At 39.9% G+C, this 13725-nt stretch overlaps 1 protein-coding gene across 1 annotated transcript in view; it reads right to left on the reverse strand.

Moving 5' to 3' along the window:
* Positions 1-13725, reverse strand: part of lrba (LPS responsive beige-like anchor protein) — a 184686-nt gene that overhangs the window by 79924 nt on the left and 91037 nt on the right. The window contains 2 exon segments of the mRNA XM_054605069.1: positions 792-806; positions 1118-1242. Of these exon segments, the coding sequence (XP_054461044.1) occupies positions 792-806; positions 1118-1242 (140 nt within the window).

A 13725-nucleotide genomic window follows, 5' to 3' on the forward strand; every position in this document is an offset into this window, starting at 1 on the left:
ATTGACTTCTGTCACACCTGCCATTTATCTTTGGGAACGATGTCACGTTTAAAAGGGGCTTTTTACAGGTGACAAATCGAGGCAATTTTTTGGTCCAGAAACGGCCATTTACCGGAGAGAGTAATTGATTTAGCTGTTAAATGTAGGTCCAGCATGACGATGATTGCAAACCCTGGTGTGAGCTGGAGGTTTTTTTAAAGAAATGAGGGATTACGAGCACTTTAGGAGAGAAATGTGACTCCAGGTGTTAATGCAGGGACATGTGTCATTTAGATATTGTGGTCACAAGTGACTGCTGGGAATGTTAAGTTGCTCTCACACAATGTTTATTGAAAATCGGCACCTGTCTCTACAGGGAAATGAACGGAAACAATGAAAAAAGTATTTATTTAAATACTAAAAGAAAAAGTAATCAATGCTGTTATTTTAAATGGGAATGATGTACTTCAGGAAAAAGCAGAGTATTGAAAAAGTAATTTCCATACCCTATTAAATTTTCCCCCATTTTAAGAGGGTCACGGTACAATTTGGTAGACTGCAATTGGTGTTTCACGAGTGTAATATTTAAGCTGAAGGACTGATACAATTTATTACTTTCAATCAATAAATTCATTGTAATTATACACCTCAAAACCCATTTTATTTAGACTATTCTATCATGTTTACCTCTGATCTAACAAACTATTCTGTAAAGGAGTGAATCCAAAATGCATAGATCCCAAAATGATCCCTCAGTCAAACGCAAAAATCTCAATAAGGAAACAATACATACGAGCAAGAATGCTACTTACCACTGATTTCAGCCACTGTTTTGCAGCGAAGAAAAAAAGAATAGACAAAATTTCACATTTCATCTTAAGACTGAATTTCTGAGGAAACATGCTACAGGAACACAGTTGATTATTAGTCCGGCTTTGCCTAATGGGAGTCAGAGTATGAAATCACCTTTGTGAAATCTCAATGAGGGTGCTATTTTACGGAGTCTTGTGGTACAATAAATCTTTTATTGCAACGGGAAGACAAATTTTTATTACCTTGTACCTGGTGCTACTACCACCACGTGAGTAAGAAAGGGAGTGCAAACCAACAGGAAGTGACTTGGTGGATTTGGACTGACCGTGTTCGGCCGCGGCTTTGAGCGTAGCCTCTGAGTGAGTGGATCCGGAGGGGTTCCTGATGAAGCGACGTCGCCGCCTTAAATCGTCCTCCCAGTAGTCCAGGCGCCAGAACTCCCTCGGCCGGCTGCAGCGAGACAGAGGTAGCACATGTGTTAGCAATTACCAGCCAGCATGGTATAGAAGCCCAGCATTAGCGCTTGGTCCGAGCAAGGGGACATAAAGACAGCATTGTGTTTGCTGTTTTTTTTCTTTTTAAACCCTCAGAATAACTGTTTAGAACCATTCATTTAGACACAAGCTTGCACCCCAAATCTTTGTACTTGACAATGACAGTATCTCCATCTGAATAGAATAAGGTGCTCCCTTCTTTATTTCTTTTTCCTCCTCTGTCTTTGAGATGCTGAACTGAGCTCTAAGTGCATCACAGTGGAAGGAGCAAATGCCAGCGTGATCACTTCTGTGGCACATGCCTCCATTCTAGGCTCATTTCAAGCCCAGCAGGATACCTCTTGTCAGGACTCATGGCTAGCAGGATAAGGAGAAGGCCATTACAAACACAGAGGAGGGGTGGGGGGGTGGATAGCATTACCAATATTAATCAATGTCTACAGCACCCATTTTTCTTCTCAATTTACATCTCCCTTTACCAGGCCCAGGTCAGTAAATCATTCCGATCTCAAGGCAAAGAAAGTGTTAACTTTTAATGAGGAGTCATTGCCACGCAGCATTATACATGTACTCTGTGTACCTGTCTCTATGAAATATCTCTTCTATTTTTGAAAGTGGTTTAATTAAAACATAATCTAAAATATTCATTACCCATGGCTTGGAGGCACCACAAAGCATAATAAAATCTTTTTTCTCATTACATGAGCAATTGTTTCTTTTCCAGTATAAAAGGTTTTTAATTAGAATAACTTTTTAGTTCAAAACAAACACATGTTTGTGTGGCATTAGGCAGCACAAAAATCCACTCTTTAAAGTGTTGAAACAGCTCATGCGTTAATGATTAATAACTCAGTTGGGACGGAAAAATAACATAAACTTAGGTCTTCAGTGAGACTAAATCCTAACTGTCTGACTAAAGTCAAATAGTCGTTTTACTTTTACTAAATGTTCTCATGAGGAAAATACTTTTATGAAATATGAAAATCCTAGTCTAGGCTTCTCCTGGAGTTAGTTTTGTTGGTTTATTTGTTCATCTCAGATATTCCTAATTCCATTAAAACAATTTGCCACGGTTTCGTAAAATACTGTCTTTTAAAATACTGCTCGGCTGTGCGAAAAATTAAAATAACACTAGCAGGATCTACGCATTCAAGAACCAAGGAGTATACGAAGATATGTGCTACCTAAAAACCATGTGGGTGCAAAACAGTTTTATATTCCACAGACTAACCTTTTTGAAAAGATTTAAAGCTGAAAAAGGGCAATAAAACCTACGAGTCAAGATATTTCCAAGCAAAACTGATGTTACAATAGGACATAGGACACAATTTAATTGATTCAAAATATTTTTGAAACTAATAAAAACAAAACCATGACCAGGTTGTTCATAAGTGGCTGCAGTGTATCCTGTGAAGGTGTAAAAGACACAGTTTATGGTTTCAGTGGCATAAACTATGACGGGAGAACCCCTCCATACTTTATGTGATCTACTCTTGAACGCCGCTCTGGCCGGGGGCTCCTCACAAATCTTCAGTCCAACACCAATGATCACACAGGGGCCTCTAAAAGGGAAAGGAGCTTTACGCAAGAAAATAAATACAATTTCCAAGCGGGTCCTTTAAAACACCGGCGTGCCCTGGCTAATGAAAACCATTGATTATTTGATTTATCTGGAGAGAGCAAAAAAATATATGTCTCAAAATGTTTGATGACGAGTGGCGGGTTGAGCTGCACATATCTTGAGTCTGGATGTAAAGTCAGGGCATAGAAGACAACCACTGAGACTACGAGGGGAAGATTTTTGGGAAATTGTCAAAATAGCATAAATGGTAGATTGTGTATATTCAGAGCAGTGAATCAAAGAGTGTGTGTATGTGTGTGCAGAATGCAAGCTGGAAAGGCACAAGGGACGCAGGGCTGTGCAGGACCAGATTTCTCACCAGTGACAAAGAACCTGCTCCGTGTTTGTGTGTGATAGTCTCTGAACGCAAATGGCCACTAAATCATCCTGCCTGCAACGGTATTCATCTACGAAAATAATTATCAAGGTTGTGCATGGCGCACGGCTCCGAATCAGGACGCACTCGTCTCTCATCTCATGGAAGAGGGGGGGGGTGTCTGTCTGATTCACACAATACACATTAATCCATCAGGAGGGGAACCTTTGGCTGGAGTAATTAGTCAAAGCATGGAGGGGGGGGGGAATCACCTCTGCCAGTCATATTCATCCAACGCACCATGAACAGGCGACAATGGAAGTCCTAATGACGGGGTGCTGGAAGAGGTGGACGCGCGATGAAAGATACCTCGTCATCAATCCCCAATGAGAGCGCCGCCGTAACAAGAATGGAGATGTACGGCGCTATGCAACCCCCCCAATGCCGCACACTGAGTGTGTTTCCACAAACGTGATAAATTATTCAGAGCTCATCCATCCTCCTCGGGCATCCTTGGCAGAATTTACTGGAGGCACCATTCTTCAAAATAACAACAATTAAAATAACAAAAGGGGCCGGCGTTGTGCGGTGGCTCACGCCAACCACTTGTGTAATTAGTAATTAGTTCGGTCATAAAAGGTGTCTGGAAGGCCGGATCGCTAAGGCTGAAGTGACTGTTGTCTGATGATGAAAGTGGGGGGGAGACAATCTGACAGACGGAGAGCGTTTTTTTATTTTTTAAAGTCTGGGCAAAACTTAGATTTATAACATTTAAAGCCTTACATGTGGAAGCTCTGAGATTGTGTGTACTAAAGACAATTTGTTGAGCCTTTCTAACGTGGACCACATTGGCTACTGATGAAACAGAGTCCGGAAGACTTTTATGGGAAGTAGTAAATAGTAATTACCTTTTTTTATTTATTTTTTTAAACATCTTTTGGATGCTCTTCAGGGTTCTGGAGTTGTAAATTTGAGAAGGTTTACCAACTCAGAGGACGAATGGGGAAGCTGATGCTTTTTTCCCCCTAATCAGGTAACAAAACAAAATCCACCATCACGCTTGTGGTAGATACTTTACTGGCGGGCTCTTTAAGATCGTATTTGCGCTATTATAAATTGTCCATTTACATTAAAACAGAGCAGGCGACCAATGACCTAAAAAACAAAAGGTTTAATTGTGAGGAGTGTTTAGTATAAGAGCTGGTTCAGGATTAATAAGGTGCTTGTTTGGAAAGATGAGCATTTAGAAAAGTGGAGGGACAAGTAAACTACATTAACGGTACAATAAACTATGGTCCAACACATTGGAGTTGTTTATCCAAATAACTAGCAAGACCCACATTCATTTACGAGAATGTATAAATCCCAGTGTGATTTCAATATAAGGTCTATAATACCAATAGTTAGTCAGAAGGCTATTGTAACTTTTAAAGCAAAATAAATAAAAAGAAATCATTAGAAAGTATACACTTTTTCTTTTCCATACAATAATCCATACAATAATCTCTCTGTATATTTTATATATTCCTTTGTTGTGTTGACTATTACAGTTTACTGCTGCACCAACCTCATTTCCCTCAGGGGGTATTAAGGTTTAATCTTGTCCTAAAATATAATACTAATCTGGTATTAAGAAACACTAAAATAAACAATCCCAATCCACTTTCAAATCATCATCCATTAATCATCATACGTTATTGGGATTATCAAACAGCCAGTTTCAACTTGTTAATAGATTCTCTCTGCAGGTCCTGAAAGTTTGATAGCAGCACTACTTATATGGCACAATTGTTAATTTGCTGACGAGGACAAATGATTGTCATCCATCAAGATTCAACTAGAAAGGCTTGTTCAAGAGACAGATGCATCCAAGTTTTTTTTGCCGTTTTTAAAGCTTTCTTTTGTTTTTAAACAGAGACAAGAAACTGACGTTAGAAGAGGAAAAGCATCAGATATCCTTCTCTATTTTATAATATTTCATTTGAATTCAGCCATTTAAGAAAGGTAGGATAAATATGGAAAGGTAGAGAGAATATTACTTTTTTTTTTTGCTCTGGTTTCCCATCAAAGCATTTGATGTTATGTAAATGATAACATGACCTTTATCATAGCGAGCAGGACAAGCAGAGTGAATGTGCTTTCATATATCACCACAAGCGACTGCACTTCGGCACAAACAGTCATTCATAACCTTTCCGCTAAATTAATTTGGGTACAGTCAATGAGACCCGCGCATGCAGAGGACATTTCTCTCCTTCCTTATTTTATATTAATGCCGGTTCCTATTGGCAGCCCTCAAATTGCTCAAACATTGCGGCTATCCCCAAGATCATTTTGCTTTGATTTGCATAAACCATGTGTTTAGAAGAAACGGGAGAGCGGCGGTAGATTGAGGATTTGTCATGTTGAGGACTGGTCGCTTGAGCACTGGCTCTTTGTCAAACGGTGGCAGCGATCACATCGATGGTATCTCCAGACTCAAATTAAAATGAAACAGGACCAAACACCTTCCCACTGAAATCGTTTGGCATGATTAAGTCCTGCCCAAGTGATTTTCTACATGTGCATTAATGCTGTGCCTTCCCACTCCAATGAGGTTTACAGGAGACCATCTAAATGTGTGTATGTTAATTCACCTCAGCTAATGTTGTTTACAACATCTACCAGAGGTAATGTCAGGGTCACAGACCCGACACCATTTCCATCTTATTCCCCTTAAATGACAAGTGCATGGGTAAATTTGCCCATCCGTATTATTAATCCCAGGATTGAATAATTTAATTTGTCTATTTTTTATATGAATTTAAATAACGTGATCCAACACTACAACAGATCTATAATGAAGAGTTGTAAAAACATATTTAAGGAAAAAGTATGCACTTGATTAGATTAAAAACAAATATATAAATCATACATGTGAGCTGAGGAATTCAGCCACACTGAAACAAAGTCCATGTACATTTAAATCCTTTGCTTTCATCTCACTCTGGTTATCTCCCCTTTCACTGAATTTGTTGCGAACACACAAGAGTGCACACGCTCTCATTACCGAGACAACACAAGCACCTTCCACTCCTCCCAATTAACTCCAATTTATCCAAGAGCTTTCAAAAAGCGATCTGAAAAAAAAAAAAAAAAAGAAAAGAAAAAAGGGACTGAAATTGCATCTCTGCAACATCGCCGGCTTGCGAGGATCAAAGTAGTCCCATGGGTGGGAGGCAAAAGGCTTCAGACTCCCCACAATGCAGTGCAGCCAAATGAAATAATGCAAATCGAGCCCTAATTACCACCAGCTTAGTGCGCAGCTTCCAATTAGCAGCAATTACACTCACAGTGTAAATTCACCAACAAAAAAGCCAGACAATTACACACTAATTATATCAGATTTCATGGGAGGTAAAAGAGAAAGCATTGTGTTTAGTAAGGTAGTAAATATTGAGCAAAGATCAGAATGTTTAACGGTAAAAAAAAGCTTCTTCCACTCAGATGAATAATGCTGCACTTGGTTTTATTGTTAAATGTTAAAATAGCTTCACGGTTTGCATTATTAGAATTATCTAAGCATCACTACATAATAAATAGTGTATACAGACTCCCCATGCTACACCACTGAAGTGGTACCATCTGTATTTTTGATGAAGGGTCACATTTTTCCTGTGATTTTGACAACATGCATTTAAGGCCATTTATCACCACTACTGCGAGGTAATGAGGGCATCCACTGGACCAGAGTTGCATAATTCTGCCATTACTGGCCCATTGTAATAATCTCCTGACCTCTAGCTTTCAGAGCTGAACTTGAATGGTATGACAAATCTGAACGCATACCCAACGTTTCCAACACACCCGAAAAGAAAAACATAGTGGAGAAGCTCAAGGTCGGCTGGGATTTGCGAAGGAGGACTTCTTTCTTTGGGAGGGGTTTCAATTTGACAATAAACATAAGCCCATGTTTAACCTTTATGATTTTGAAACTACAAAGAAACTGGTCAAAATTAAACTGATCTTGTTTGCTAAGTAAGTATATATACACTTTATTTAACAATCTCCATTGAACTCTCTATACTAGTCTGTTGTGAGTCCCGCTTCAGGACTACGAGACTCGGCAATCTCATCTAGCGAGACTGTCTGCTATTCATGAGCACCTCCTCCCCTCTCTCCATCATATGGCTGTGCCCATTATACAGCACTTACATCGCAGTCTGTGTGCGTGTGCCTGTGTTTGTGCCTCTGTGTGTGTGTGTGTGTGTGTGTGTGTGTGTGTGTGTGTGTGTGTGTGTGTGTGTGTGTGTGTGTGCGTGTCAAGTGCAGCAATTCCTTTGCAAGGTGATTGAGACCATCATATAAACAGAAGTCTGACTAACTATAATGGCGATGTAGTTATCTCTTCATTCGAGAAAATAATCTAACAGAGAGAAAAAATGGAAAGCATCAGCGCTGAAGACTCTGTGTTGAATTTTAAATAGAACATTTCTTTCTGCGAGTTATTATGATGCTGGTATTGGGGGGGTTTGTACGGTTTAATATTGCCTCATGAACATCAGACATTGTTCTCTACCTCAGAGTCTGAATTTCAGCCTGATCACACTGTTTGTTTTACAGTGCTTATAATTTGATTAGACTTTGTATAGATAAAGCCAAATTCATATTCTGTTTTCTTTAATCTGCCAGAGTGTCCAATCTATAAATTGTACATAAAAATCACTCCAGAAAGAATGAATGTGGTCCTAGCATCTATTTTCAAAGTCAGTTCTTAACATCACAGATCTGGCACATTGAACTCCCCTGGTCTGATCCTCTCGGGGTGGTGCTGAACTTGAACTCAGGGGTGGGGGGGGGGGGGGGGGGGGGGGGTGTAAAGTAAATCTACAGCTGAAGATCTACGACTAAGGGATGATCCTCAGTCTTCCGCTCCCTTCACTGCACATGTTGGTATTTTATGTGGTCTTTTTTTCCTGCTTTAGTTGCTCAAGAAAGAGAAAGCTGGATTCTAAAGATAAAGGCCATTTTTTTGGCAAATGGTGAAAGTAGCAAAATAAATGACCTGCTGGTACCACAGTGTAATTACAGTGGCTGGAAGCATACCAATCTATCACCAGGACGAGGGAGGGGGGCCTGACACGCTGCAAAGGGGTTAGTCAAAGGAGATAGCCTTTGACTAACTACTGGCCCCGGACAATCGATACTCTGCAGATATTGCATCAAGGGAGAAAGGAGAAAAAAAAAAATAAAGCCCTAAAAACTTCCCAAATGGCTTTTCATTCAGATATTGATCAGCATCCCTTTTATCATGACCTTGCTCCACCAAGGCCGTATACTTTCTTAAGGGTATATGAAACTCATAAATCTGAGAGTTGCTACAGTTACACTGGGCCTGTGAGCAGCGAGGCAGGGAGGTAGGATGGTGTAATTGGTCTTTCAGGGATGGCGGCTTTCTTTCATACTTCATAACAAGGATTCCATTACCTTTTATGAGCTGCTAGGAAGAAGACGAACAATACCGATGGCTTAAAAACGAAGAAGCGGGTCTAAAAAGATGTAAAAGGGTTAGTATAAATCGGTTAAACTGAAAAAAACTTGTCACCTCCAGTTTCTGTGACACACAATAGCAACCTGTCAGTGAGTGGTACTGCTACTAAATAGTTTACAGCTGTGACTCACCACCTAGCTACGTCTCCCCCAGAGGGTACTTCTTTAGCAGCTAAGGCCAAGGAGAAAGTTTGTAGGGCAGCTCAGCTCATTTGAAAAAATTGAAATGATCTGGTAAAAAAAATCAGGAAAATAAACAGAGGATTACAAATTGGTGTGAGGCTGATCTTAAGTATATTTATTGTCACAATAACAAAAAAATGACCGGCTATGATGCAGCATCCCCTACGCAAACAGTTCGATAAAAGGTAGAAACAAACTCGATCAAACCTTCCCCACAGGATCACCGTTTCAAAGTCCACTATTAAATAATTAATTGTGATAACTGACAAAAACTAATAAAATTAACATATCTGGAACATCAATGGAATTAAATCTAAATCAATAAGTTCCTGAACTAGAATGACCGCCTCGTGGTTGTGTGCCTCCACCAACCAGTCAATGTCTGTCTAAAATATCATCACTACATAATTTCATCCCATAAGAAATTTGTGGGAAAATGTCATAATTATCATGTAAATTCTTGAGTTATGGTCAAAAGTATTTTTGAGAGGTCACAGAGACATTTGACAACCAAATACTTTCAATTCCTCCTCAAGTCCAGGTAAAAATTTGTGCTAAATTTGAAAAATATCCCTCAAGACGTTCCTGAGATACCGTCTTCAAGTGAATGGAACCAGACGGTTGGACGGAGGGACAACCCAAAAACATAATGGCCTCCAAGGCATTAAAAACATTCACTAATTTCCCCCGCCAATGATTAAAAGCACCAGTCTCAACTGAACCACTTTCCTTTTTCTTAAATTTAAATGATCTGCTGAGTGTAATTTTTTTTAGTCTGGGTCTGACCTGCAACACTTAACCACGCGAACATATGGACATCATCGGCTGTTAATATGTTCCACCATGACACTTTGTTACTATTGCTTACAGCCCCAGCCACTGTACTGTATATACAGTCGAGGTAAATGTTATCATTAAGGCTATATTCTATTCCATATCCATGAGCCAGACTGCACGGTAGGGCCTTCGTGGCACGTTATTTTATGTAACTGATGGAACGCAAGAATGTCAAACTGGAACAGTCTCCCCCAGAGACTAAAGGAACGTCCTTGTTGTCCCCGTCACAACTTTTCTGTCCCAGACACATGTCACTGTGCATGATTAACGAGGTGGAGGGTTTCACTTTAAACCCCTTTAAGGACTTTGGTGTTGGAAATCTCTGCATGATACAAAGAGATGAACATAACTGAAGGTGGTCTCGCGTTGCTTCGTGCAGCGTGTTTAGGCTTTATGTTTATGACTGCATCAAGGCAGATGGATGAACACAACTCGAGCAAGCAGCTAATTGGTTTTGAAGTAGTCGGGGCTCGGACTTAAAAGAAACAACTGTCTCTGTCTCGGATGAGACGGGAGCTGGGGACTGCTACAGCTGCCACCGCTCAGTACATCAGGTCATGTTTGTGTTTAGATTGGAAGTATTTATAAGCAAACCAAAAGCTATTATCAGTTATAAATGATCCGTTAAGTACTGGACAAACTTATGGACCGTTTTCAATGTAAAGAAGGGCTCATTTCAGAGATTATCGCATTTAAATGTGATTAAAAAGCCAGCTAGACTTCATTTTGGTGAAATATTTAACTGTGAAAATGTGTTAGAAACAAAAGGATTAGCTACCAAGATTAATAATAAACACAATATTCAATGTGTAGAAATGAACCAGTTACAAAATCTGGTGCATCAGGAATCCAGCAACAGTGCTTATGCTTTTCACAAATACAACAAAAGGCAATCTGATGGTCAGATAAGACAGCAGCTGCAGAGTTTTCCATCCAGCAAACAAGACATGCTCTCAACCTTTTACATACAGATTTGTGCAATCACTCATCGCTATGGTTTCGTGTGAACTGCAGCTAGAGGAGAGGATGTGGAAAAAAATGTCCATCTTGTCTTTGTCTCCATCTTAACTTTTGATGCTTCAGTAACAAATATCTCTCTCTCTCATCCTCTGTTTCATCCATCTCCCTTTCTCTCTCTCTCTGTCTGTCTTCCTGCCCCTCACGTGTCATGCATTTCCGAGAGTCAGTGTACTCTAAACAGTTATGTTCTTGTTTCCTATGGTTATAATCTCCACTGACGTGCTGGAGTCCCATTTCCTTTTTCAGCTCTGCGTGCACACTACCAGCGCAGCTGTAATGTACAGCGTGTCCATTAAACATGCACGCAAGGCAGCGCAGACATTGAGCAGACCTCGGCTTTAACACATGCATTACATTCAGTATTATGTATCATAATTGTGATTTAAGTCTGGAATGAAAGCATACAAGTAGAGATGAATCGGGCTGCCGCAGTTTCTCATGCAATCATTTTTATTTTTATTTTTTTAAAAGCTCTGTGAACATAAATGTCCTAACTGTAGTAAGCACAACTCAGCGGTATGCTCAGAGCATAATTAATTGATTACTTGGGAGGGTGATACGGTTGCAGTCCAGGAGGAGGCTCAATGAGTGGGACCAAACTAACGAGGCCTGCTAGAACTAAAGGACAATGAGCAGTAGAGCTGCAATTATATGGTTTATTAACTGATTAGTTAATAAACTGAAAATATATTATAGGCCTTAAAATTCAACTTCTTAATATTAGTGATTAATTAAATAAAAATACATATTTATTTTAGCAGTTAGTTACTTTAATAGAGAAATTCCGGAGTTTTTTCTGACTAATCACAGACTAAACCATGAATTGAATAAACGCAAAAACAATGAAAAGATGAACTGTTCGAGAAAATAATAATTTACTGTAATTGGAAAATTAACAATTAATTAAACACTTAAAAACACTATAAAATATATTAATTGTTTTTGTCATTATCAAGCATGAATGCCAAACACTCACTGGTTCCAATTTCAGAGATGTTATTTACTTTTATCTGTTTTTTACTGCTTATTAATAATTTCAGGCTTTGGATTGTTGGTAGGACAATACAAGCAATTTTAAGATAATGTGTTGGGCTAAGGAATATTGTGATGAGCATTTTTCGTCAAATAAAAAAAAAACTAAATGTAAGAAAGATAATCCAGATATTAATTCATAATGAAAACAATAGTTCATTGGAGACTAAATATTGAATATAATGTATATAGTACTTGCTTTGCTCATGCATCACAGACCATGCCGTTTATCTGATGGGGATATTGTGTAAAAGAAAAGAATATTTCCTTTATTTATAACTCTAGCAGTAGGACCAAACCCTCCTCAGTATATTGTGTCTCTTCTGTATCATTAGTGGATAAAAAACAAAAGCCTTTTCGAACTGTTAACGTTCTGCACCGGCTTCTTTCCCTCAATAGTGTGCTGGTGAAATGACATAGCACAAGATAAAATAGTAATGCTAATATCAATAGTTTGTCCATTACAGGTCAGCTAACTGTCCGGCAGAACAGTTACAAAGCTGTTCTTTTTCGATCTCACAAGGCCGATCAATACGGGGGCATACTGTTTCAATTTTGCTGGCATTGATTTTCTCTATAACACTCCAACCCCGAAGCATTCGTCTTTCTGAAGGAAGGAAGATTTGATTTACTGAAGAAAAATTGGAGTGCACATCACAAAGATTTTTTGCCGGGCAGGAGCGTGACATACCAAAAGATGGATGTGCCTTGGCTGGGAAGCCTCTAGCCTAAGGGCGTCCATTAGAGCAGTGGTGCTGCAGAAAATGAGCTGCTTATATGAGGGAGGAGGAGCAGAGGGAGAGGAGTTGGTGCTCGAGGTGTGTGTTTTGTAGGGGGGAGTAGCTGTAGGTGATGTTTGTTGGAAGGAACCATGGATAAAAAGGATGCTGATGCAGGCTTAAAAGGAAAGAAGACCAAGTAGGAAAACAACAAACAACAAACAACAGGGAGTAAACCTAAACCTCTTCCTTTTGAATAATGTTTCCATTTTGCCTCAAACAAACTGGCTACATCAGTAGATTGTCAACAGCAGCTCTGGAATAAAAAAATTAAAAAAAGTGTGCACACTGCTTCTACATCACACTTCAAGCCTTTTTTTCAGCTGCAGCCACCTTCCTTTTACTTCCCTCGCTTCCTGCATCCAGAGTGAATTTCCATGGTACATTAGTCAGCCTATTAGAATGCAATAAAGAGAAGGTATGAGAGGGGGAAAAAAGAGGAGAGTAGTGCGAGTCCCCGGAGACTGTGAGTTGGCGTTCTCCATCATCTGCCCTCATCTCCCCTCTCTGTCCGTCCACTTTGTCTAGGTGTCATATACATGAAAGATGATTCCTGACCCAAATAAACACCGCAGCGGTCTGGATGCTCAGTGGACCCGAGCTCAAAGAAAAGAGAAGAAAAAAAATGACTGTGATGAGTGATGAGGAGAGAAAAAAAATGACATCTGCCAGTTGTTTCATTTGTGGCTATCTTGCTAGGTGTTCATTTACTTTTTTTTTCCTCGCTCAAAAAAGACAGCAGGCTGGCATGTCGAACACCTGAGTCTCAAGGCGATGGGACAGAAAGGTATGGATGAACAGGTAGTCGCCCTATCTGTCTGGCTGTGGATCTGTCTATGTCCTGACACTAGATGACAGACAAGGGCACAAAAACGATAGATACCGCCTCCGTCTGGTGGAAGGAATCCTCCCTGGACGGCCGGTGATACAACTGAAAGTAGATAGTGAAGCAAGAAAGAGCAAAGGACACGGAGTGGGAGAGAAGGAGAAAAGAAATTGTAGGTTGTGAGGAAGAGAGAGAGAACCGCAGACGAAGCAGGGGAATGGAAAAAGGGGGAAAATCACCTAACACCTCGTCCCTCCAGGGGCCGCGGCCGCTGTAAGCTGGATATTAAGACACAA

This window comes from Anoplopoma fimbria, chromosome 9 (assembly GCF_027596085.1).
Source record: "Anoplopoma fimbria isolate UVic2021 breed Golden Eagle Sablefish chromosome 9, Afim_UVic_2022, whole genome shotgun sequence".
Classification (NCBI taxonomy): domain Eukaryota; kingdom Metazoa; phylum Chordata; class Actinopteri; order Perciformes; family Anoplopomatidae; genus Anoplopoma; species Anoplopoma fimbria.